This window comes from Babylonia areolata, chromosome 27 (assembly GCF_041734735.1).
Source record: "Babylonia areolata isolate BAREFJ2019XMU chromosome 27, ASM4173473v1, whole genome shotgun sequence".
NCBI classification, from domain to species: Eukaryota; Metazoa; Mollusca; class Gastropoda; order Neogastropoda; family Buccinidae; genus Babylonia; species Babylonia areolata.
The window spans coordinates 6,139,376-6,165,877 of record NC_134902.1 but is presented as its reverse complement, the minus strand read 5'-3'; the positions used below and the strand labels follow the sequence as shown (position 1 = coordinate 6,165,877).

At 45.2% G+C, this 26,502-nt stretch overlaps 2 protein-coding genes across 4 annotated transcripts in view; both read left to right on the top strand.

Moving 5' to 3' along the window:
* Nucleotides 1-12,269, top strand: part of LOC143301459 (uncharacterized) — a 15,731-nt gene extending 3,462 nt beyond the window's left edge. For all 3 annotated transcript variants that reach the window (XM_076615762.1, XM_076615764.1, XM_076615763.1), the window contains exons 3-10: nucleotides 824-957; nucleotides 2,176-2,371; nucleotides 3,744-4,017; nucleotides 4,855-5,147; nucleotides 7,529-7,639; nucleotides 9,519-9,662; nucleotides 10,835-11,053; nucleotides 11,802-12,269. In XM_076615762.1, coding sequence (XP_076471877.1) covers nucleotides 824-957; nucleotides 2,176-2,371; nucleotides 3,744-4,017; nucleotides 4,855-5,147; nucleotides 7,529-7,639; nucleotides 9,519-9,662; nucleotides 10,835-11,053; nucleotides 11,802-12,269 — 1,839 coding nt within the window. The remainder of the gene's footprint in view (nucleotides 1-823; nucleotides 958-2,175; nucleotides 2,372-3,743; nucleotides 4,018-4,854; nucleotides 5,148-7,528; nucleotides 7,640-9,518; nucleotides 9,663-10,834; nucleotides 11,054-11,801) is intronic.
* On the top strand, nucleotides 12,267-26,502 carry LOC143301458 (uncharacterized). The gene is made up of 7 exons (XM_076615761.1): nucleotides 12,267-13,440; nucleotides 14,223-14,469; nucleotides 15,672-15,965; nucleotides 19,347-19,502; nucleotides 20,772-20,929; nucleotides 23,078-23,295; nucleotides 23,774-26,502. The coding sequence occupies exons 1-7, from the start codon at nucleotides 12,470-12,472 to the stop codon at nucleotides 24,931-24,933; spliced, it is 3,204 nt and encodes a 1,067-aa protein (XP_076471876.1). The 5' UTR covers nucleotides 12,267-12,469; the 3' UTR covers nucleotides 24,934-26,502.

Here is a 26,502-nt window from a genome sequence, read left to right as displayed (position 1 = left end):
TATTGTTTGCAGTAGTAGGAACAATAGTAGCACAAGTTACTGTATATAGAGCATTTAATCAGAAAGTGACAATAGAAAAGAGTGGTTGTGTAGGTGATAGTTATTGTATTGTTTTTCTTTTTTGTCGCAAAGATTTCTGTGTGTGAAATTTGGGCTCTCTTGACAGGTAGAGCACGTCATTACACTGAGAGCACCACCCATTTTTTAATTATTTTTTTCTGCCTACAATCTGTTTTCCTGTTAAAGTGGATATTTCTACATAAATTTACCAGGAATAACCCTTTTGTTGCAGTGGGTTCTTTTATGTGTGCTAAGTGTATGCTGCACACAGGACCATGCTTTATCGTTTCATCCGAATGGCTTGCATCCAGACCACCACTCAGATGATTTACGCTGGAATTGTTGTTATTGTTTTGGTCACTTACAAATAATCCAGAACTACTTTTTAAAAATCCTTGTTCCTCAGCCTGTTCTGTATTGACAGCCTAACAAAGTTGAAGGGGTGTGACTCCACATTAACTTCCCTTTTATTTGTATATGACCAGTTTTACCCAACTGCTTGGGTAGTTATGCTTTCTTTTTTTTTTTTTTGAGGCATGCATACAAGTTGTTTCATGTTCTCATAATCCACAGATGGAACAGAGATGAAAAATCTATAGCTCCCCAATGTAACATTATTAACAATAATGCAATAAAACATTACATTGTCATTTTTTTCTCCATAATTACTCTGTTGGATTAAGTGGTTATCACATCTGAGCCTTAAAGGCTTTGATTCTCTTGTTTAACTTTGGCGTTGTTTGTAATTGTATTGCCTTTTCAGGTTGACCTGGATGCGGTGAGCATGCACACAGATTTTGACCGTCGACACCTGGATGTGAGTCTGCTACCCAAGGACTTGGTGGACAGCGGGCAGCGAGGGTCTGCCATGGATTACCTCACCTCACAGACTTCCAGGTAGGTTATACTGTGTACTGACTGTGCAATGACATTTGTGTTTAGGTTGGACTTGAAAGCAGACGTTCAGTCGACCTTCTGTAGGTATCGCATTTTGGATTCTGTATGCCTTCTTGTTTTTCATGTGGCAAATTGGCCCACTTTTGTATTTTGTTAGTATGTTCCTTTACTGCTTGAGATGAAAGATCCATTATTTTCCATTTGGGTAGTGTCCTTTCATGTATTTCATGGGTCTCAGCACACCCATTCATAGAAAATGGGTCTTTTTCAGCACACCTGTACATAGAAAATGGGTTATTTTCAGCCCACATAGCAAGGTGGAGGGAAAAAAATTGCCTCTTTTTATGTATACAGTCAGTTTTCTTTTTTTTCTTGGCAAATACAGACATGAACATATCATCCTTCGGCAAGTTGAAATGATTTATGCTAAAACCTTCCTTCTCTGTTACTAGAGTAGGTGTTAGTGTTTTCACAGTCATCCAGAAATGTACCTCATCATGTGATTTTAAGTTGATGATGAGCCAGCTACTTGTGGAGATGTGGTTTATGTTGGGACTGAGGACTGGGAGGGTGCGGGTTAAGGTATTTGTATTTGTATTTCTTTTTATGACAACAGTTTTCTCTGTGTGAAATTCGGGCTGCTCTTCCCAGGGAGAGGGCATCGCTACACTACAACGCCACCCATTTTTTTGTATTTCTTCCTGCGTGCAGTTTTATTTGTTTTTCCTATCAAAGTGGATTTTTCTAATACAGAATTTTGTCAGGAACAACCCTTTTGCTGCCGTGGGTTCTTTTACGTGCGCTAAGTGCATGCTTGACACAGGACCTCGGTTTATCATCTCATCCAAATGACTGGTACCATCAAAGGTGCTTTTTTTCCAGCCCACGGTTGGCTTCTACCCAGAGTTGAGTGTGCTGAGGACTCAAATGTGGAGACAGGCACCACTCAGTCCAGGATCATCCACTTCAGCTTCTATGGTCAAAATTCCTGACCAACACTGCAGGTGTGTAAATCTTTAAAGTCGAAGATCTGGTTGATGCTGGGATATATTCTAAAAGGCAGGGTGGAGTCCAGCCTCCTCTCAAATGTAAAATGGACCTCCCTCCGTAACAGCATCATCATGGTCCTCATCTTCATTCATTATCAGTACAGAAAAAAAAAAAAAAAATTGTGGTGATGGTGAGGAAAAGTTGTCCTCTGCTTGTTTGTGTGCGTAGCAGGGACACACTGGTAGGCCTGCATCCTGACATAGTGGGCCTGCAGCGGGAGATTGACCTGAGTGTGGGGCAGACCATCTCCCTGCCTCAGCGCTCCGCTCCAGGCGATCTGGCCTCCACTTCCTACGCCCTTGACCCTGCCACCTTGCCTCGTGACCTTAGTCCTTATAACCAGCGGGACCTTGACCGTGCTATGGTATGATGTGTTTATTTATGTGTGTGTGTGTGTGTATTGCACATGCTTGCATGAAGACGCGCGCGTTTCCTTTTTTTACTTTTCTTTTGTGCGTGTGTGTGTGTCGTGTGTGCATGTGTGCCAGCATACAGGACAGAGAGGCTGCAGAAGTTGATTCCAAAGAAAGGGGGCTTGGTATGAAAAACTGCGTTGGCCATACGTTTTGGTTTGAGCAGGGGGGATCCTAAGCATGCGGGTGTCAGAAGAAGAGCGGAGTTGGCATGAGGGTATGTAAGGATGAATGGGATCAGAAAGATAGTGTGGACCAGAAGCCTTAATGGACTTGAAACAAAGAAAGATGACTCTATAAATAATCATTTCTTGTATGGGGAGCCAGTGTAAAGCATGAAGGAGAGGAGAGACGTGATCAAATTTAGAGGAACGAAAGACAAGACGAGCTGAAGCCTTGTGATGAGGTAGCTGGGAATTTTGCCTCAACATTATCAGTTACATAACGGACATACCCACATCCATGATAGATTGTACTTTTTCTTGCATTCATGGGCTGCAGCTTGCACATTCGTTTATTTACCGTACAAGTGGGCTTTTGTGAGCATGACAATTTTAGTGTTTTTAGTAATTTTACCCAGCAGTTTAGGCATCAGTACTCTGTTTTTTTGGGTTGACATTGTACTGAAATTTGTTTTATTTCTAACAGAAAAAAACAATAATCATTGAGATACAGTAAATAGGAGTTAAATTATATGATAGTTTTGTAGATGTAAAATCAGCAGTGTTTGTCTTCACAAAGCTATTGGTCTCTGGTGTGATTGCGAGTGGGTAAAGTTATGTAGGTTTCATGGATGCACCAGACTTCCTAGGTACTTTTGTGTTTACCAAGCTTCAGATCTGCCGTGTGTTATGCACATAATTATCTTTTCAAAGCTGTCAGCCTATGATCTACCATGTGTCAGTGTGTATCTGTGTCTTTCCAAAGCTGTCAGCCTCTGATTTACCATGTGTCAATGTGTATATATATGTCTTTCCAAAGCTCTTGGCCTCTGATCTACTTTGTGTGTGTGTGTGTGTGCGTGTGTGTGTGTGTGTGTGTGTGTGTGTGTGTGTGTGTGTGTGTGTGTGTGTGTTTCCGCTGCTTAGTCCAAGCAGACAGCCCAATTAGACATTAGGTTGGATATACTCTATCCATGGTCAGCCATGACCGAAGGAGGCCTACTGTACTGTAGCCTCTGATCTACCATGTGTCATGTGTATATTTGTCTTTCCAAAGCTCTTAGCCTGAAATCTACCATGTGTTATGTGTACAGTTGTCTTTCCAAAGTTGTCAGCCTCAGATCTACCATGTGTCAAACTGTATATATTTGTCTCTCCAAAGCTGTCAGCATCTGATGTGGTTGCGGGCCAAGTAGTGGATGGGGGCACTCACAGCTCTGCCACCGGTGGTGTCGGCCTTCACCCCCAGGATCTGGCCGGGATCAACCTCACGGCTGCCTCGCGCGACCTCGTCGACCTCACAACACTGGCCAGGTCCGGAGCGGGGCGAGAGGATTTGGGACGTGTCCGCGATGCCATTCATCGGCCGCGGAATGAGATTCAGCGTGCCTTAGAACTGGAGGTGCTGGGGTCCCTAGACAGCAGCACGGCATCAGGTATACATAACTGTGAAGTGAGTGCCTATGGGTTTGAATCCACAGGTCAGGATTTTTACTCCCACCACCTCTAGACATTCAGTGGTGGTATGAGTGGTATTCTTCCAATGTGACGATAAGCTCATGTATTCTGTGTTAAATCCTGTTTCCAGCAGGCACTTAGTAGCGCGATCGCCCAATCGAGCTATATAATTATGTGACCTGGTTGAAGACATAATTGGACAGAAAACAAGAACACCAGAGAATCGACAGACAGAAAATACGAAAAAACTTATCCGCATGAAGAGCACAGGAACAGGAGTCATGATGGCTGCCAGAAAAAGAGGGCGCTAGTCAGGGGGGCAGAGGGGAGGTTACCTACTTCTGGGAGGTTATCGGCTGTAGCTACTTTCGTTTTCTCCGCATAGGCAGATAGTAGTTTGCACAGGACAGGAATGTCAGACCCCTGCCGGAGTTTGCATTAGTGGGTCACGGTAAGTATGTTACTTAAACGTAATTTTAGGTAGAAAATTTCCTTTCCAGCAGGCACCTAGTGCACGTAAAAACACTCACAGCAACAAAATGGTTGTTCCTGACAATGTTGTATAGAAAATTTCACATTGATTGTAAAATAAATACAGATAGACAAAAGAAACCTGAACATTTTGATCATGAGTTTTCTAGAAACTAAAACTAAAACTGAAATTTAATAACGCATTCTTTTCCAAGACCCACTGGTACAGACTGTATCTGAGGCTAGTTTAACAGTTTCCTAGAAACTGTAAACCGAAAATCATTGAAAGGGTGGTTTCATCAAATGAAATAAAAATTTTTGTTCGACACTGTTTTTCCCCTCAGTGGATCTGACGCTGAACGGAGGCAGCAGCACAAAGTCGTCATCTCGCACCTATCCCTCCGCATCACGCCTGGCGACCAGCGCAAAGCGACAGACTGTGGCGGCATCTCAGGCTGCCGATGTTCGCCTGCAGAATCCTCTGTCAGCTGTCACTGTCAACACCAGTGTGGGTGCCGGTATTAACTTTTTCCAGCTGCAGACGTCGCGGGATCCTCTGAACATCATGGCTATGGCCGATTCGTCTGTTGCTGGGGGATCATCTCGGCACAATGCCACTGACTTCGCTAGACAGCAGGTATGTGAAGTGATGGCCTAGAGGTAACGCGTCCGCCTAGGAAGCGAGAGAATCTGAGGGTGCTGGTTTGAATCACGGCTCAGCTGAAGATATTTTCTCCCCCTCCACTAGACCTTGAGTGGTGGTGTGGATGCTAGTCATTCGGATGAGACGATAAACCGAGGTCCTGTGTGCAGCATGCACTTAGCGCATGTAAAAAAAACCCATGGCAACAAAAGGGTTGTTCCTGGCAAAATTCTGTAGAAAAATCCACTTCCATAGGAAAAACAAATAAAACTGTACTCAGGAAAACAATACAAAAAAATGGGTGGCGCTGTTGTGTAGCAACAGGCTCTCCCTGGGGAGAGCAGCCCGAATTTCACACAGAGAAATCTGTTGTGATAAAAAGAAATACAAATAAAAAAAAATCTGTTTAACGTTCTGTAATCTGTCAAACTATGGATGTTTGTTTCCGTTTCTGTAGTTTTTGTCTCCATTGTGGTTATTGAATCTGCAGCTGTTTCTTTCATACATGTATATGCATGTTTGAGTGATTGTGTTTGTGCTCTGTGTGTGTGTGTGTGTGTGTGTGTGTGTGTGTGTGTGTGACAGACATGTCATTTTCAAGAGCTTTGAGATGTTTAAAAGTGCTACATATATTATTCTGATTATTTACTTTAAAAAAACTTAAGTGAAAAAAAAGCATGTATCAGATTGCTGTATTTTCTACAAAGCACTGGAAGGCTTAAAAACATGAAAAATTGTTTTTCCTTGACAGCAAAGGAATAACATGGTGTGCCAAAGATACAGAGACGTTTTGGCCAATCAGCGGTGGACATATATGACACAGAGTTAGCAAAGGCTGTTGTGTAGTCAGCTGGGACGCAACTTGTGCCAAATCAAACAAAGCTGATCTTGATACACAGTTTTATTTCAGTCTCCATTGATTTTTACCTTTGGTTTGTTTTGCCAGAAATTGATTTCTATCAGCATAAATTGCTTTTTTGACCTGTTTGGAGACATAATTTGATAACAATCAAGAACGCCAGAGAATCGACAGACAGGCAGAAAATACGAAAAAACTTAGCCGTATGAAGAGCACAGGAACAGGAGTCATGATGGCTGCCGGAAAAAGAGGGCGCTAGCCAGCGGGACAAAAGGGAGGTTACCTACTTCCGGGAGGTTATCGGCCGTAGTTTCATTTTCTCTGCATAGGCGGATAGTAGTTTGCACAGGACAGGAATGTCAGACCCCTGCCGGAGTCTGCACTAGTTGGGTCACGGTTAAGTATGTGTAATTAAACGTAATTTTAGATAGAAAATTTTCTTTTTGAAAAGGCGTTTGTTTTCACAAGTTTCTGATGTCTTTTAGGATGCATTAGCTTGATGGCTTCCAGTTTCAGTGGCAAGCCTGTTTTATGCTCAGTAACAGCTGTTTACCAAGGGATGTTTGGGTCACAGAGAGTAATAATAATAATTAAAAAAAATTCTAGTATGCACACTTCAAAAAGAAAGTATATGTGTATATAACTTGAAATTTTCTTAAGGCAGAATGAACACACTAACCAGTAATAAGATTATAACGATTTCACATGAGTTTAGTGGCTGTGATAGGAAAAAAATGGCAGTGCTTTCTGCATTTCATTGCTCTCCTCATCTTGCAGAGTTGTTAGATATTAATGATAATAATAATAATGGATACTTATATGGCACACTATCCAGAAATCTGCTCCAGGTGCTTTACAAAAACGCTTTTGTTAACATAAAACATTACATCAATGTTACAGACACACACACCAAAATGTGACTGCACACACACACACACACACACACACACACACACACACACACACACACTCTGCATACATAAATTTTAACATACATGTGTATCTAACAGCTACCCTAACACATACGCACACTTAGGCAGGCACAAACTTACATAAACACACGCACACACAATACACATTCATATACATGCATGTAGTTATGTACACATACATACGTATACACACATAGTCAAGCACAGCTAACGCAAAGGACGTGGACCTGCCACAGTTGAACCTATTGCTGAGGGAAAAGGTGAGTTTTGAGACGAGATTTAAAAGATGCGAGGGAATCAGAACGACGGAGGTTATCAGGGAGCCTTGTTCCACGTATTATTGTGAAGAAATTATAACTTTTCTCGTAAGGTGACTTCAGTGTTGGCAGCAGCATGTTGAAAAAACAAAACAACAAAAATAATTAAAAAAATTTTTTTTTTTAAAGATTCTTGCCTGTAGAGACAGAGTTCACTATCTTTTTTTTTTTTTTTTTTCTTTTTTTTTTTTTCTTTTTTTGTCTGTGAGCTGTCTGTGGTGGCGGATGCTTTGACCAGTTTTTGTCTGTTCCTGTGGTCTGTGCAAGCCGACAGAGATGAGTCGGCTGAGGCGAGAGCTGACCACGCCCTACACCGACCTTGGTGTGCATCACTCCATGCTGGCTACCGCTGCCCCTCTGCCTGTACCCGCCTTCAAGGTAGTCTGTGTGGGTGGGTGGGGGGGTGGGTTGTGTCTGTGTGTGTGGGTGTGTGTTTGTGTGTGGGTTGGTGAGTGTGCTTATGTGTGTGTGTGTGGGGAGAGGGTGGGGGGGGCGACGGGGGGTGGGGTGGGGTTAGTGCATGTGTGTATACATGAGTGTGTGTCTGTGTGTGTGTGTGTTTGTGTGTGTGGGGATGGGTGTAGATGTCTGTTTGTGTGTGTTTGTGTGTGTGTGTGTGCATGTGTGTGTGTATTTGTGTTTGTGTCTGTAGGGGTGTGGGGGTGTTAGTGTATTTGTGTGTGTGTGTGTGTGCATGTGTTTATGTGTGTATGTTTGTGTGTCTGTGGGTGTGCATGTGTGTTTGTGCACACGCGTGTGTGAGCATGCGTGTGTGTGTGTGTTTGTGTGAGTGTGTTCTTGTGTGTGTGTTTGTGCATGTGCGTGCATGTGTGTGTGCGTGTGTGTGTGTGCGTGTCTGTCTCTGCGGGTGTGTGTGTGTGTTTTTGTGTGCGCGCGCGCGCGTGTGTGTGTGTGTGTTTGTGTGTCAATGTTTGTGCAGGTGTGTGTGTGTATGTATGTGTGTTAAAGTGTGTGTTGTGTGAGTGTATTAGTATGTGTGTGTGTGTGTGTGTGCATGCACGTGTGAGTGTTGGGTGTGTGAATGTGTTGTGAGTGTGCCTGTGTGAAGAATGAGCCATACAGTGCAGAGATCCACAATAAAAATTAAAATACCAACTGGTCCTTATTCAGGTTTGGTGATTGACTGGGTTGTGAAAAGTTCAAAGGTCACTTCAAGTGCCAACCTCTTCTCTAACAACACACCCTTGATAAATCATTAAATGTCGTCTTAGATAAACTCCCTGCACTCTGCTCTGCTCCATCCCCCACCCCTCCTGTCAGCATATTTTGTGTCAGTATTTTGAAAGAGCAGAAGCAGTAAAGAGTGATTAAAAGATGTAATTGTCTATTAAACTGTAGCAAAAGATGTGCACGCATATACAAACACACACACACACAAACATGACGATGATGCGGATATTGACATTGTGCCTATCAGGTATCCTCAGTTAGAGACCAAGCTCTAAGCACCTTGAAGCGCTTTTCAAACATGGAGTCATTTACACAACAGGCTGCCTGCCTGGATAGAGCCAACTGACAGCTGCCTTTGGGTGCTTGTCATTCTCTTCCTGTGTCATTCAGTCAGGTTTCAGTCACAAACACACACACACACACACACACACACACACACACACACACACACACCACAAACACATACACATACACACACAGGTACAAACACACACACAGAGTGTGGAGTGATGGCCTAGAGGTAACGCGTCCGCCTAGGAAGCGAGAGAATCTGAGCGCACTGGTTCGAATCACTGCTCAGACACCGGTATTTTCTCCCCATCCACTAGACCTTGAGTGGTGGTCTGGACGCTAGTCATTCGGATGAGACGATAAACCGAGGTCCCGTGTGCAGCATGCACTTAGTGCACGTAAAAGAACCCACGGCAACAAAAGGGTTGTTCCTGGCAAAATTCTGTAGAAAAACCCACTGCGATAAGAAAAACAAATAAAACTGCACGCAGGAGAAAATACAAAAAAATGGGTGGCGCTGTAGTGTAGCGACGCTCTCTCCCTGGGGAGAGCAGCCCGAATTTCACACAGAGAAATCTGTTGTGATAAAGAGAAATACGAGTATGAACACACACACACACACAGAGGTATGTAACATGATCAGTAATCACCAGCTCAGTAAACCCAGTGATAATTATTTTTTCTGATAACTGTAGAATTGTATGAGTTGTTGTTTTTCCCAGGCTGTGCAGTCTGCATTATTATTATTTCTGTGTGAACACATTGTTGTGTGCAGAGTGCCGTGGACCAAGTGTTCAGCGCACACGGGGACCTGATTTGTAACGACACGTTGACGTCGTCACGAGAGAGGCTGTATGAGATGATGAAACAGCAGCAGTTTTGTGACGCTGTTCTGGGAACCTCTCTTCACTCCATCAAGGTACAAGATCCTTGCCATGTACTTGATCACATGATTTGTGTTGATGGCATTAAAAAAAAAAAAAAAAAAAAAAACGAAAAAAATCTGACTATGTCATGTGGCCAAAAGTTTTACATTTGTTGGCTGCAACTCCCATGTTCATTTATTTGTACAAGTGAGTTTTACATGGATGATGTTTTTACCCTGCCATGTAGGCAGCCATACTCCTTTTTTTCGGGGGCTGTGCATACCAGGTGTGTTCTTGTTTCCATAACTCACCAAACACTGACATAGATTACAGGAGCTGTAACCTGTGTATTTGATCTTCTGTGTGCATATACACAGGAAGGGGGTTTAGGCGCTTGCAGGTATACCCCTCTGTTGAATTGGGAATCGGGGAAATATCTCCCCCATAACTCACCAGCCACTGTGACTGGAATTCCGAGCCCAGGACTCCCAGATTGAAAGTTCAGTGCTTTTAGTTAACCTCTCTGCTGTTGCACTCATCATTAACTCTCTCCATACGAACGGCGAAAGAGACGACATTAACAGCGTTTCACCCCAGTTACCATCATCAAAATATTGCAAGCGGAAGGCTCTTATACTGAAGAGGTGAATGTTGACAAAGAATACCACAATTCTGACGACGGAAGCTAAAGGTTGGGTCATTCAGACACCCACTGGACATCCGAAAGGTATGTGTAGAGGAGAAGAGAGGACTAGCCGTACTGAGTGAGTTAAGAATCCAAAGTAACCAGCTTTTGTGAACAGACTATAAATAAGTAACAGAACCAACCAACCTTGGGGTAAGAAATAGACAAGGGCTGTAGTCAAAGCAGTTCTTTTCTCAGCCAATGCCTATAGACAATGATGAACTGTTGTCTTATTCCAGATGCTTAAAGCAGTTCTGTGTTCATCCAGTGCCTTTGTCCTGTCCCAGGTGCCCAAAGCATTCAGTCAATGCCTTTGTCTTGTCCCAGATGTTCAGCCAGTGCCTTTGTCCTGTCCCAGGTGTTCAGTCAATGCCTTTGTCCTGGCCCAGGTGCAAAAAGCGTTCAGTCAATGCCTTTGTCCTGTCCCAGGTGCACAAAGCATTCAGCCAATGCCTTTGTCCTGTCCCAGGTGCACAAAGCATTCTGCCAGTCCCTTTGTCTTGTTCCAGGTGTTCAACCAGTGCCTTTGTCCTGTTCCAGGTGCACAAAGCAGTCCTGTGTTCAGCCAGCGCCTACCTGTGCGGTGTGCTGAGCCAGACGTGCATGGGGAAGAGTGGGGGTCGAATCCTGACGGTGCAGTTCAAGGCCGACATCCCGGCCTCCTCCCTGTCGGCGTTCATCGACTACATTTACCAGGGCAGGATCAAACTGGTGGCCAAGAGCGTGCGCGACCTCAACATCATGGCTCGCTGTTTACACGTGAGTGTCATGAGAATGCCGCCCCTGAAAACAGAGTATGGCTGCCTACATGGCGAGATGAAAACTGGCTTATGTATGTATAAAGTTCAATTTTTTCCAAAATTTAGTGGGTGCGGCTTATATACCAGTGCGCTCAATAGACCGAACTTTATGGTACTCTGCTTTATGTTTTTCTCCCATATGGGTTGAAAAGATTGAATTCACCAAGGCAGAAATTAGTGTTTGTACATAGCATTGTGGGGAAAAAAATGGAAACAGTGGTGATGAAGCTGTCGGTTCTAGTATCAGTTTGTTGTCTTGACTGAATGATGTCAGTATCATGCTAAGCATCAAACGATCATTGTATCAGTCCACAGCTCAACAGATGGAGTTGTCACAGTCCACCAATGATAAATAAAGTGGTTGGTAGTGCATGTATGTTTTTGTTGATCTCTCACACTCTACCACACAGTGGAACAAGACAAGAGTAGTAATTTGGGCCCCAAACATAATTACATTTAAGTCCTCAACCCAGTAAATGTTAACTGATTTATATTAACGTTCACTTGCTCATTTACACAATAAATACTGCGGCAGTGTTACACAATACATAAGATTAGGTAAATTACTTTCTGTAGAGATTTCCTTTCACCACACTGTTGGAGTTCTCACAAATTATACCACAGGTTGGCCTCTAGGCCATCACAGGCCATTCCATGTAAAGCGTCGAGCGACCCTTAAATCAGTTCACTCACTCACTGCCCAACAGATGGAGTCACTGAAGAAGACGAGCGACGAGATGCTGGCGTCGATGGGAGCCACCAACGACGCGGACATCGCCATTCCGGAGCTGATCCTTCTGGAGACCCTTGTGGACAAACTGGACAAGGAGTGCACCGCCTCCCTCCCTCTGCCCGCCCCCTCCCCCCCACCTTCCTGCAGTGTGGGCGTGGCCACAGACCCCCCCGCCTTGTCCCCACCCACCCAGGTGGAGCAGTCATGCCAGACAGAAGAAGCGCCCTTCAAGGACTGTGGCTGTTCTGGCGCCAGGGACTGGCGGTCTGGGGGGAATGCGTTACGTCTGGGGGGCGTAGGTTCGCTGAGCCTGGCTGTGAACGGGGGATGCGTGGCTGGGGGAGAGGGTGGTGACTCGGAGAAGCCCCCGCTGTCCACTGAATCGAAGCACCACGCAGTGTCGGACACCCCTGGGGGGTGGTGCCCTTTTCGACAGCGGTGAAACCTCACCACAAGAAGCATCTAGCGTCGCAAGCCAGTCGCGTCAAGTCCGAGTCGGTGGTGGCTGTTTCCGTAGTGCCTTCATTACCAGCATCTTCTTTGTTGTTATCGTCGTCGTCATCGGCATCATCGTCGTTGTCTGTGGCCGTGACGTCCTTGACCTCCACCACCACCACCACCATCGCCACCACTGCTGACCCTATGCAAAAACTGAGCATTGACACGGAGGGGCGGGGTCAGGACAGTGGGGAGGCGCAGAGTCAAATCATGGTCAGTGGGTCAGCCACACCTGCCACTCCGGGCAGCAGCAAAGTGCCAGGCAAGGCCAGGAAGAGGGCAGCAGCACAGACCACCACCCCCTCCCCGTCCCCAGCTCTCCCCTCCACCTCCACCTCCTCCTCCTCCCAGCCTGTCCTGCCGGGTCAGACGGCTCGACCCGTGCTGCACTCCTATGGGACCAGAGCGGCCACACGCACCCCCACCAAAAACCTGGACCTGGGTTCCAATCCGCCACCCCTCAAACAAAGCGTGTGTCAAAAAGGTTCCGGCACTGTCAGCGAAGCGCCAGGAGTGAAAGACTCCGTGGGGGATGGCAGTGCAGAAGCGCAGATCCAAATGGCCAAACACAGGGGCCGCACCAAGAAAGGGAGGATAGCTGCCGCCCTGTCCGAGGCCCTCAAACAGTCCTCGCAGACTGATGAAGCGGCGAACATACCTGATCGGAAACAACTGGGAAACGCAGGCGAAGACGAGAAAAACACCCCGCCAGGTGCTCAGCTCCAGTCTGATCTGACTTGCCTGCCATCCTCTTTGGCCTCTGATACTTCCCCAACGTCGGCAGGTCAGTTTACAATGGCTGCCTCCACATCCACCACCCTCACCGAAGCCAAACGCTCGGCGCCAAGAGCGTACAGGAAACGTTTGATTCAGTCTGTGGTGACCGATCAGCTGCTGATGGCCAAGACAGAGACGCCGGAGGAGGACGGCAGAAGCAGAGACGCTGAGGGTCAGGGGTCGGGCGGTGGGGAGGCGAAGCATCAGAGACTGGAGGACATGGGAGTGCCGGAGAGCAAAGGGGTGGAGAGAGAGGGTGCGGGGGTGGGTGCTGAGCAGCTGAGGGAGACCCTTCACTCCCCGGTCACCACCAAACGCAAGAAGAAAGGCAAGACCAGGTGAGGGACTGTCAGCGAGTTGTTATTCTTTGTCTTGTTGAGATGCGGTGTGTCCGTTTTCTGCAATGTGTGTGTGTGTGTGTGTGTGTGTATGTTTACTTGCATGTGTGTATATATGAGAATTTTATATATGTATATTTAGAAAAAAAATTTGTTTTTTCTTTTTTTTTTTCTATTATTTATTTTTTAAACATCCACTCACACTTGCATGTTGATGTGTTTGTGTAGGTACGTGTATTACTATTAGTGATGCACTGTTACCTTATGGAAGTTTGAACAAAGTGATAGCAACCTGAAAGTTTATGATTCTTCCCAAGAAAGTGGTGTGGAGTCTAGCACAGTGAAAATGTACGCCATTACCAAAGTGAAACATACAGGGATCTCTTCATTGAAGTAGATTTTAGATACATATACTAAATTTGTGATGGCATTTTTTTTTTTTTTCAGGACCATCGGTGTACTGAAACATTGGATGTGTTTTATTTTGGAGACCAAACTAAGTCACGGCCCACTGTATTGGAAGAGAGGAATTTGTGGACGCAGTATAGTTATCAATGAAGGATTTTATTTTTTTTTTTTCTGCTGTCTGTTCTGTGAACCCTTCCCTACCACTCCTTAATTTCCAAGTGTGTTTTGCGAAGTTATTTTCATTGTAAAGGAGAGGTGGTTTTTCGGTACTTGTTTTTGTTTTGTTTTTTTGGGTTTTTTTTTTTTTACCTCCAACTGCTTAAACCTACTCTGTGTGTGTGTGTGTGTGTTCCTGCATCTTCACGCACACACAGGCGTATGTTGCTGAGCACCCCGAGCAGCAGCGGCGGGGTGAGGGTTCGAGCCCCGCCCAAGAAGCGCGCCAAGATGGAGCTGGAGCAGATGATGAGGGAGGAGATGGAGGAAGAGGAGGAGGAGGAGGAGATGGCAGCTGCGGCCAGCGCAGCCCTCAAACAGGAACGGATGGAGGGGGCGGAGGCCGGGCGGGCCGACCAGCACTGTGGCCAGCAACCCGCCTCCGGCTCTGTCGTCAGAATCAAGGTCAGGGTTTGACGTCTGGTTGCTTGGTTTAGTAATGGACTGTATTTTCCTTGTATTAGAAAGTGGATTGAATGAGCTTGGAGGTTCATGAAATCTGCATGCGTATGTACACACGGAGGGGGTTCAGGCACAAGCAGGTCTGCACATATGTTGGCCTGGGAGATCGGAAGAATCTCCATCCTTTACCTGAGATTGAGGTTTTGAAATGGATTTGTCATATTCATAACTCAGCTGGTCTCTTGGGTCCGACAGAATGATGAAAAGTGTATCAAACTTAGAAGATTAAAACATTGTTACACAATTCTTCTGTTCAGACTAAAGTCACTATGGAAATGTATAATTGGGGTTGACAACACATAGTAAGAAATTTCACCATTAATAACTTTAACTCAAGCATACTATTGAAATGACTAAGAACGTTTGTCCTGTCATTAAGAAATTTCACCATTAATAACTTTAACTCAAGCATACTATTCAAATGGATTTGTAATATTCATAACTCAGCTGGTCTCTTGGGTCCGACAGAATGATGAAAAGTGTATCAAACTTAGAAGATTAAAACATTGTTACACAATTCTTCTGTTCAGACTAAAGTCACTGTGGAAATGTATAATTGGGGTTGACAACACATAGTAAGAAATTTCACCATTAATAACTAACTCAAGCATACTATTGAAATGATTAAGAACGTTTGTCCTGTCAATAAGAAATTTCACCATCAATAACTTTCACTCGAGTGGTGGCCTAGAGGTGACGCGTCTGCCTAGGAAGCGAGAGAATCTGAGCACACTGGTTCGAATCACGGCTCAGCCTCTGATATTTTCTCCCCCTCCACTAGACCTTGAGTGGTGGTCTGGGCGCTGGTCATTCAGATGAGACAATAAACCGACGTCCTGTGTGCAGCATGCACTTAGCGCATGTAAAAGAACCCACGGCAACAAAAGGGTTGTTCCTGGCAAAATTCTGAAGAAAAATCCACTTCCATAGGAAAAACAAATAAAACTGCACACAGGAAAAAGAAAAAAAAAAGGGTGGCGCTGTAGTATAGTAACGCGCTCTTCCTGGGGAGAGCAGCCCGAATTTCACACAGAGAAATCTGTTGTGATAAAAAGAAATACAAATACAAATAGTGTTCAAACGACAAAGACCCACGTTTGCCCCTGTCGCAGTCCCCAGCTTTCACCATTTGTCTCGGGTTGCAGATGCCCTCCACCAAGCCGGGCAAGAAGCCGCGGTGGATCAAGAAGGACCAGGTGACCCACCTGCTGATCGAGCTGAACCAGCGAGCGTCCAGTGTGGCGGAGGGGGGCTGCGTGTTTGTCTGCCTGCTGTGCAACAACCGGTTCCTGCTGCCCAAGCGCTGCCTGTCGCACGTCATGGCCACCCACAAGGTGCCCGAGTCAGAGGTCATGGAACAGATCGAGGTCCGGCGGCAGGATGGGGAGGGGGAGAGGTGTGCTGCTGAGGAGGGGGGTGGCTCCGTGCCAGGCGATCTGGTGAGGCACTGATATTGTGTAACCTGATTGTTGTTTGTTTAGTCGGTTACTTTTCTGTGTACTTGGGAGATGGACCCTCAGCGTGAGGCACTGATATTAGAGCCATATAATTATGTGACGTGGTTGAAGACATAATTTGACAAAAAACAAGAATGCCAGAGAATTGACAGACAGACAGAAAATACGAAAAAAAACCTTATCCGTATGAAGAGCACAGGAACAGGAGTCAAGATGGCTGCCAGAAAAAGAGGGCACTAGTCAGGGGTGCAAAGGGGAGGTTACCTACTTCCGGGAGGTTATCGGCCATAGCTACTTTCGTTTTCTCCGCATAGGCGTGTAGTAGTTTGCACAGGACAGGAATGTCAGACCCCTGCCGGAGTCTGCAGTAGTGGGTCACCGTAAGTATGTTACTTAAACGTAATTTTAGGAAGAAAATTTCCTTTTGGTGTCATATACTGTTCCATGTCAGACTGTTTGCTCTGCTTGGCCAAATTTCGTGCGGCTAACAGTGAAAAGACAACTCGTCTTGCCCGGTCCGCTCTTAACTAATCAAACGCCTCTAAAAGCTATAAGCGCTGAATCATTCCTTTGGCCAAGGCTCTCGACCCCTTCTTGTGAGGTTTATGCTCTGTCTCGTCTTATGCTTTTTTTGGCTATTAAGCGTGTTCATTTGGCCTTATTTTGCTGCATGTGGCTTGATTTTATTGTATTTTTACCTTTTGTGTACTTGATTCGACTCGAATCGTTCTTTTCTCTACCTCTCAGTCGATCCTGCCTTTCCTTTCTCTGTTGCGGATCGTATTTTCGCTGGGTGCCTAAGCGCTGTTACCATGCCTCGTATGTCAACCCACGATAGCAAGAATCATGATGCTGGGATCGAGACTCGGCAAGAGACTCTCCCAGGCCCTGATTTCTCCCGATAGGGACCGCGGTGATGCGTCTTCAGATGCAGTTCGCGGAGGCAATACTCGTACCATTACAATGGTCATGAAGAGGACCGGGGGGAATGGGGTACGAGCGTCACCTCCCAAGGTGTCTCAGCGTTGTGTAACCTGATTGTTGTTTGTTTAGTTGGTTACTTTTCTGCGTACTTGGGAGATGGGCCCTCCTGTCTGGTTGATGTGGTGAGGCGCCGAAATCTGTGGTCTTTACTTGTTGTGGGTGTTTTTATTTTTTTTTTTTTTTAATCACTTGTGTGTGTGTGTGCGCACTCGTTCACACACATGCATCTAATATCACTCAGTATGGAAAGGTGTGAAATTGAAGACCACTTCTAAACTCGCACACACATGTACACATACTACAGTCACTCAGAGTGGAAAGAAGTGAAATTTTTTAAGACTAATTTGACACTCTCACACACACATACACATACTGTAATCACTTAGAATCAAAAGATGTGAAATTGAAGACTGCCACTACACTCTCTCACACACATGTGTGCTGTAATTAAATCTATTAAAAAAAAAGGAGTTTACTTTAAAAACAATCAGAATATTTTATTGTTTTTAAGCAAGTTATTTTACATACAGTGTACTTGAGAGGTGGACGTTCCTGATTATCAGCTTGGTAGACTACTGCGTTTGTGTGCACATATGCTTGAAAAATATAGAAATGTAAGTATGTTGATGCCGTTTAAATGGCCATTCCAGAAGAACTTTATATATTAGAAATCTTTTTTTTTTCATATGTTAAGTCGACTTTATTATCTCTCAAGAGAAAATACCATGCAGTTGTGTTTCTCACAGTTCTAACAAGATGCATACTTAAAAGACATGTCCATGTGAAAGTACTGAGAGATTATTCAAGATTGCATTATATATTTTACAGTCATAACAACAGATGAATGAAAAAAATAAATAAACAGATAAATCAACCATTCAGCTAACCAGCCAACCAACCAAATTAATCAGTCAATTACCAATCAATCAGTCAGCCAATCAATGGACCAGTTGATAATGATGATAATCACAAACATAAAAACATACACTTAGAAGACTGTCACGGCTCGTGGCATTCATTTGTGTGCTTTGTTCGTGGGTTCGTCTCCCTTCCCCTCCTCTCCCTTTCCCCTCTCCCTTTCTTCCTTCTCTCTCCCCCTTTTTGCTCTATCGGCCCCTTGTGTGCTCAGTTCAGTTCGGAACTAATGCACGTGAATCTGTTGTGATGTGTGTCTGACATGTCCGTATTCCTTCTCGTTCTGAACTCTTGAGATGAGTTTGGAGTTAACGTCATTTTGAAGGAAGGGTTTTGCATTGCCTTTGGTGCCGAGCTTTGGAAGGAGAAGGGTCGCCGAGCCAGCAAGCGAGCTGTTGGGTGCCCTCTTGGACGGTTGTGGGGTTCGATTCCTGTGTGACCCCCTTCTTCCTCTGTGTGGGTCTGTGTTCTGTGTGTTTCTCCTGGGTCAGTGGTGTGCCTGATTCCTGGTGATAGGATTGGCCTCTGCAGTGGTCTTCGTTCCCCTTCTGCCCTGTTCACCCCAAATTCCCTCACGCCCCACTCCCTTTCCCAACCTCCATATTCCCAAGAACTTCCTTGTCCAGTGTATCCCGTCCTTTGATACTCTCCTCTCTTTAGCAGGCATGTGACTTCAGGCCTTGAGTGGGTTCATTAACACTGGTCATCCACAGATGGGTTTGACTTTGGTTCAAGTGAAATGACGTTGCATAGAACTGGTACTGCAGTTGCTTAAGCACACCTTGATAATTATATTGTTCATAAAAATGAAGGGGAATGGTGCTATAGTTAAGTGTATTAAATTTGTGTGTCTGGACCAGAGTTTTCAAAGCACAGCAACAGTAAAGAATTGAGCTGAACTTTCTATGTCTCTGTGTTTTGTGTTGTTGGGGTGTTAGTTAGTCTGGGAAGGTGCGGGGGTTCATGGGCAACCCCTTATGGGTTGTGACAGAGACATTTTCAACTTCTTCAGGTCTGTTACTTTTGGATGGAGTAGAGTATGGTTTAAGTATTGTATAAAACAAACATACACAAAAAAGACATGTACATCTTCTTCAGGTATGTTAACTTTGGTTGGAGTATTTGCATTTGTATTTGTATTTCTTTTTATCACAACAGATTTCTCTGTGTGAAATTCGGGCTGCTCTCCCCAGGGAGAGTGCGTCGCTACACTACAGCGCCACCCATTTTTTTTGTGTTTGTTCCTGCGTGCAGTTTTATTTGGTTTTCCTATCGAATAATATATTGTATGGTTTTAAGTATTGTACAACACAAATATACTCTTAAGAAGACATGTACATCTTCTTCAGGTCTGTTGACTTTGGATGGAGTAGTGTGTAGTTCTAGTATTGTGTGCGACCGAAATTTATGGCTGTTTGCCAGTGTGGAGTGAGGGGTAACAGAGAGACTTACTGCTGTGTGCAGGTGTGTGACATCTGCGGCTACCGAAGCCGGGAGAACACAACATACTACCTGCACTACCACAAGTACTTCAAGCATGGAGTGCCGCTGCCCAAGGGCTGGTCAGTCTACACCTGTGACCTGTGTGGCAAGGAACTGTTCACCAAGTTCCAGCTGAAGGTAACCCAGTAGAACAGATCCAAGCAAGGCAAATCAAAAATACTTGATTGATCCGCACGGAAATTAACTTCACAGGAACCTTGACTCATTGAGGCCAGCGCCCGAGCGTTTTCTGCGGCATCAGAATTTGTCTCATCGAAAATGGTTTTCGCAATCATTCATATGCATAAACGTTAAAAGAGAAAGCTAGTCAGGGATATAGAGGGGAGGTAACCTACTTCCGGGAGGTTATCGGCTGTAGCTACTTTAATTTTCTAAGCAAAGGTGGGTGGTAGTTTGCATAGGACAGGAATCTAGATTCCCTGCTGGAGTCTGCACTGGTGGGTCATGGTAAGTATGTTAGATAAAAGTAATTTTAGGAAAAAAATTTCCTTTCGCATTCATGCATCTGCATGAAAGCAAAAGGAAGGGAACTAACTCTACAGTATTTCTGGAAGTTTCCACATGTAATTAAGAGGAAAATCTGTGTTTTTTCTGCACCAGTATGGGCGTGGAAGCCTTCCGAGGGAATAAACTCCTCGGGGATGAATTTCACAAACAAAATGTGATCAGGCACTCCATAAAAAGAGATCAAAACTGGTCAATTAAAAATCCCTCTAATAGCTGTTGATAAACTAAAACAAGCTGCACACGCAAGCCCACATGTGCACACACACGCACACACACACACACACACACACACACACACACACACACACATACACACACACGAGTAAAGACAATGAATTATCAGAGAAAAGGCGGAAAAGGAAAGTTGAAAAATAAGGGAAAAGAAAAGAATGAGAAGGGGCAGAAGGATAAAGTTGAGAAACAAAGGAAAAGAATAGAATGTCTGTTACAATGTATGATTTTGTGTATTAACTATAATCTATTACTATGTTTTTGCTCAGGTTAGTTAAAAAAAATAAAAAATTCTTTGACAAAAAATTGACAGAATAGTCAACGCCAGATGCATGTCCTAGGTTTAGGTGCATGAATGTGACTGTGTCATTTTGCCTGATTTTCTTCCCTAGGTTTTGCTGTCTCTTTTTTTCTGGCATTTTTTCATTCCTGATAAAAAAAAAAGGTGCAACCCTGTTTGGTCGGCTGGACTAAAAGCAACATAGAAAGATAAAAATGAACAGTATTAATCAAATGAATTTGGTCAGTTCACAGATATCCTTTTGGCTCTGATTTTTTCTGTTAGTAGTATGTAGCATGTGACTGACAGAAACATTTGACATTTGAACTTTGATGATAAAGATGATAGCATGTGGTCTTATTTTCCAGGATCACAAGCGGACGCATTTGGAGAAGACCCCATTTGTGTGTGAGATTTGCGGTTCTGGATTCCAGAGTCGCAGTAATCTGCATAGTCATGTCTTCCACCGACACCGAGTGGAAAAAAAGCACTCCTGTGACAAGTGTGACCGCACTTTTAAAACCAGGTGTGGAGTGTGTTTTGTTCTGTATTTGTGTGTTTGGTATGAGTTCTGGATGTGTATCATCTAAAGCAGATAATTCTGTTTGATTAAAAGTAATCCCTTGCCATCCTTCTTGGATTAAAAAATGACCCCCACCCTATTTGACTCTGACCACTGTCCATCTGATGAACGAGAAGATACTGACCATGTGCTTCTGTGAAATTGTTTTTAGATTTTAGATTTTTTATTTATTTATTTTTTCTAGAGGCAGAGGTTGAGTAGTTTTAATCTGTGTATTGGCGTTGAATACGTTAAGAGTGGACATTGTCTTTTTTCTTTTTTCCCCCCAGATTTTCCAGGTCAGCATATGTTCACACCTGCCAGTGCATAAAATCCCATAGTCAGTAAGAACCCCCCCCAGCCCCCCAGCCACCACCCCCCAAAAAAAGTGTTTGTCGCATTTTGGGAACATGAGCTTACCCAGCATGTGCACCCCTTATGTAGCTTGACCTTTCTGCTGTGGAAGCCATCTAGTTTGACCCTTGCGGTCCTGCCGAAGAGGTAGTGTTGGATCCACATGTACATCTTGCTACGTACGCCAGCTTGGAGAAGTTTCAGGATGAGGCCCTCCTTCCACACTTTGTCAAACGCTCTCGACAGGTCAAAAAACACGGCCAGTGTCTTTTTCTTCCAGGTCAGCATATGTTCACACCTGCCAGTGCATAAAATCCCATAGTCAGTAAGAACCCCACCCCCACCCCCAGCCACCCCCCCCAAAAAAAGTGTTTGTCACATTTTGGGAACATGAGCATACCCAGCATGTGCACCCCTTAATATAACTGTCTAAATGTCTGGGTAAAAACATATGAGATCCTAGTGATGGGCAGGTTTGAACAAGGTGGTTGCTGTCCAAAAAGCAGTAAAAAGGGAGGTCTCTTTCAACCATTAAATGAACAGAGATGTACAGTTTCAGTTTCAGTAGCTCAAGGAGGCGTCACTGCGTTCGGACAAAACCATATACGCTACACCACATCTGCCAAGCAGATGCCTGACCAGCAGCGTAACCCAACGGGCTTAATCAGGCCTTGAGAAAAAAAGAAAGGTGAATAAATAATAGATAAGCTTACATAAATAAATAAATAAAGGTAGTGGTGGTAATAATAATAATAATAATAAATAAATAAATAAGACAACAATGATGATAAATAAGCAAATAAATGTAAAACATGAAGACATACATTCACACATACACCCACACATGCATAACAGATATGCACCAAACATGCAGTTTCACAGTTATGAAAACACAGTCAAATACATATAAACATACATGAGCTCCAACACACACACACACACACACACACACACACCACACCACACCACACACATTACCCTGCACCTCCTCTACCCCCCTCCTCCACACACTCATTTCTAGTCTACGTATCGCAGCTTCCACGGCGCGCACACACACACACACACACACACACACACACTCACAGAGATGAACACTTACTTGTACAAGCACACACACATACGTGATGTACAAAAGAGATGTACAAAACATGATGTCCATAAACGTGAGGGTATTGTAGACTTTGAAGCTTGCAGGTCCCTTGACAAAACAATGTCAAGCTTCAGAAGATACCTGTGGGTTTGTTCTGACTCGTGAGGGCGAGGAAGGGAGAATTAGTATTGTGCATCTTGTTTTGCGACAGTTGTCTGTGTTCTGAAACATCAGATAAATTATGGTATTGTGTAGTTCTGTATTGCCACTAGAGATTTCTCTGTGTGAAACTTCGGCAGCTCTGGGGTAGAAGAGGTCACCACAGTACAGCACCACCCTTAACTTTTTTTTTTCCTGTCTTCCTTTCTGGAACTGTATTTGTGTTGCTGTCATACTGGATTTTTCTACAGAATTTGCCAGGGACAACCCTTTGGTTGCTATGGGTTGTTTCATGTGCACTAAGTGTACGCTGTACATGTGACCTCAAGTCTATTGTCTCATCCAAAAGACTAGTGCCCAGACCACCACTCAGGTTCTAGTGGAGTGGGGGAGTAAAAAAAATCCCGGTCCTGGTGCATGAATCAAACCTGTGGACACTCGCTTCCTAGACTGATACGTAACCGCTTGGCCACCGCTCCACACATGTAGTTCTCTCTCTCTGACTGCAGGACACAGCTGTCAGTGCATGGTCGGACTCACACCGGGGTTCGACCCTTCAGCTGCCCGGAGTGCCCGTACCGCTCCACCACGCGGGGCAACATGCGGCTCCACCTGATCAACCGCCACAAGTTGTCCACCTCGGAAGCTAGTGACATCATGCGGGATATGAAGCCGGACTTTGACGTCTCCCTCCGTTCTGTCTCACAGCAGGCCTCTTCGGACAGCGGTCAGTTTGTGTCTGTGATGGTTTGAAATCTTTCAGTGTGTGTGTGTCTGTGATGGTTTGAAATCTTTAGTGTGTGTGTCTGTGATGATTTGAAATCTTTAAATCTCTAAGGATCGTTTTTATACAAATGTCTTCATTTATTTGCCCATTTTGTGCATTAGTGATGATTTGAAATCTTTAAGTATCGGCCGTAGCTACTTTCGTTTTCTCCGCATAGGCGGATAGTAGTTTGCACAGGACAGGAATGTCAGACCCCTGCTGGAGTCTGCACTGGTGGGTCATGGTAAGTATGTTAGATAAACGTAATTTTTGGAAGAAAATTTCCTTTTTATAGAAATTCATTTGCCCATTTTTTATGTTGAAAGCGGATGATGTTCGTGCATATTGACAGTGTGTTGGGATGAAAACTTTGTTTTGATTATGCATACTGTACTGTGAACCACTGGTGCAGACTCCAGCAGGGTTTACGTTTTCCCAGGTGGAGAGAAGAAACCGCCCAGCAAACGGAAGTCAGGAGGCAGCGCCAAAGCCAGGGTCAAAAAAGAGAAGGAAGAGAAAGTGGAGCCAGAGCTGCAGCAAGTCCCCGTCCCAGCGTCGACAACACACAGCGGCCAGGGGGCGCTGGCAGAGTCCACCGCCATGGAACTGCTGCTGAAAAACTCCCTGGGAGATGCCCTGTCCTCGGACAAAGCCTCGGAGATGGCAGCCGGGAAGGAGACGATGGGCGGAGAGCAGCAAGAGTTGTCCGTGCTGGGACCCTCCGTCATGCTGGAAGGGGAGAGCAGCGTGGTGACTCTCCAGGCTGCGGACCCCTTCCGGTCGGCCGGAGGGGTTGGGGTGGGGGTGTGTGGGGGGGAGGCGGGCGCCATGTTCCTGCCCCCGGGGCTGGAGACCATGTTCCAGCAGTCGGGGGCCGCTGCTGACCTTGCCATGACCTCCACTGTGTCCTCCGCCACTGCAGCCGCCACCACCACCATCCTGGTTCCGGAGAACTTCCTGCTGCAGCAGCCGCAGGGGCTGCAGCCGTCCCACAAGCCCCTGTACCCCCAGGCCCCGCCCCATTTCACCAGCTTTGTGGTGGGCACTGCCCCCACCTTGCAGACCTTGACCCCCAGCGACCTCATTGTCTCTGCGACGGCCTTGAACCCTGAGGGTCTGAAGGGGGATGAGGTGGTGGACCTAGGGGACATGAGCATGGGGTCGATGGAGGTGGACAGCGCCCTCCGCCAGGGCGCGGCGGATCTGAACCCCGTGGATTTGAACCTGCAGCCCCCTGATGCTTCCTCGGCTGCCGCCCCTCATCAGACGGTGGTGTCTTCCGCTCCGGTGGCCACCTCTCAGGAGAGTGGGGTTCAGCATCTGTACATGCAGCACTCCCCGATCAGCCCCGCCCCTCCCATCTCCCCCACCCCTGTGTACGTTGCCGTGACGCCCACCCCCCAACCCCTGGCTATCGTCAAACAGGAAGGACAAGATGTCGCGGTGCCCACAGTGACGGTGTCGGCAGGGGCCGGTGGTGGTGGTGGTGGTGGTGGTGTGTTGGTGGATCAGCTGCAGCCAGGGTCGGCTCTGCAGCAGTACGATGCCAGCCTCCTGCAGGCTTACTACGCTAGCCAGCTGTACCCCCACAACTGTTGACGACCGGGGCTGGAGCATGTGTGTGTGTGCCTTGCTTATGCCAAGGTGGTGCGCTTGAATGGGTTTGGGGTGGTGAATTAAAAGCTTGCTGATAAAGAGTGATCCAAGGCCTCAGTGATCCAAGGCCTATGAGGGGCATGAATGGGTTTGGGTGGTGAATCAAAAGCATGCTGATAATTGGGTGATCTAAAGCCTCAGCGTGCAGATGAGTTTGGGTGGTGAATTAAAAGCATGCTGATAATTGGGTGATCCAAAGCCTGAGTATACAGAATAGTTTGGGTGGTGAATTAAAAACATGCTGATAATTGGGTGATCCAAAGCCTGAGTATACAGAATAGTTTGGGTGGTGAATTAAAAGCATGCTGATAATTGGGTGATCCAAAGCCTGAGTATACAGAATAGTTTGGGTGGTGAATTAAAAGCATGCTGATAATTGGGTGATCCAAAGCCTGAGTATACAGAATAGTTTGGGTGGTGAATTAAAAGCATGCTGATAATTGGGTGATCCAAAGCCTGAGTATACAGAATAGTTTGGGTGGTGAATTAAAAGCATGCTGATAATTGGGTGATCCAAAGCCTGAGTATACAGAATGGTTTGGGTGGTGAATTAAAAGCATGCTGATAATTGGGTGATCCAAAGCCTGAGTATACAGAATAGTTTGGGTGGTGAATTAAAAGCATGCTGATAATTGGGTGATCCAAAGCCTCAGTATACAGAATAGTTTGGGTGGTGAATTAAAAGCATGCTGATAATTGGGTGATCCAAGAGCGGAAGTTGTGTTGGAGGATGCAGTCACCGCCTTGCAGGTATTCAGTATTCAAGAATAAGTTGGTGGTAAGCATTCATTCATATGCATGTGTGAGAATATATATGTGTATAATGCATGCCTGTTTTTTGTATTACGGCAAAGCATTGAAAATTTCTAACTTTGTAAAGAAATTTTATATCTTTATAAGGACGTTATGAATTTCCTTCTTACTGTTCATTGACCATTTGTGTATGGATGTATAAGTTCACAAGTTGTCATTCCATGGAAACGTACACATATCCCTCTGCAATGTCTCTGCCAAGGAAAGGTGCACATGGAGTCATGGTCAGATTCCATATACCCTGAAACCAAACCTTGGGCTGCGCTGACGTTGCGTGACTAGTGAAGCGTTCGCAAACACGGTGACACCACCAAAACCTTTCCCTTGGGACAAGTCTGATGTGATGTGTGTATGAAGTCACCAGCCTATGCAGCCATGATTTTTTTTCATCATTCTGTTTGACTTTGTGTAGTCAGGCATCTGCTTCTTTCGTTTTCGGTTGTTGTTGTTGTTTTAAATCATTGTTATTTAAACTTTTTTTTTTTTTATAGCAGATTGTTGAGTATATGGATCAGTCTGCATGCTCTGATGCCTTCTTGAAACGGAAACCTGTCCCAGGAGGGTGGGGATAGAGTGAGGGATACTACACTCCACTATTAGCTTTCTTTCCATGCAGGTTGTTTTAAGTTTCAAGGAGATGGGAAAGTGTGCAGACTGATTAATGTACGCAACATCATGTCAACTGTTAAAAAAAAAAGC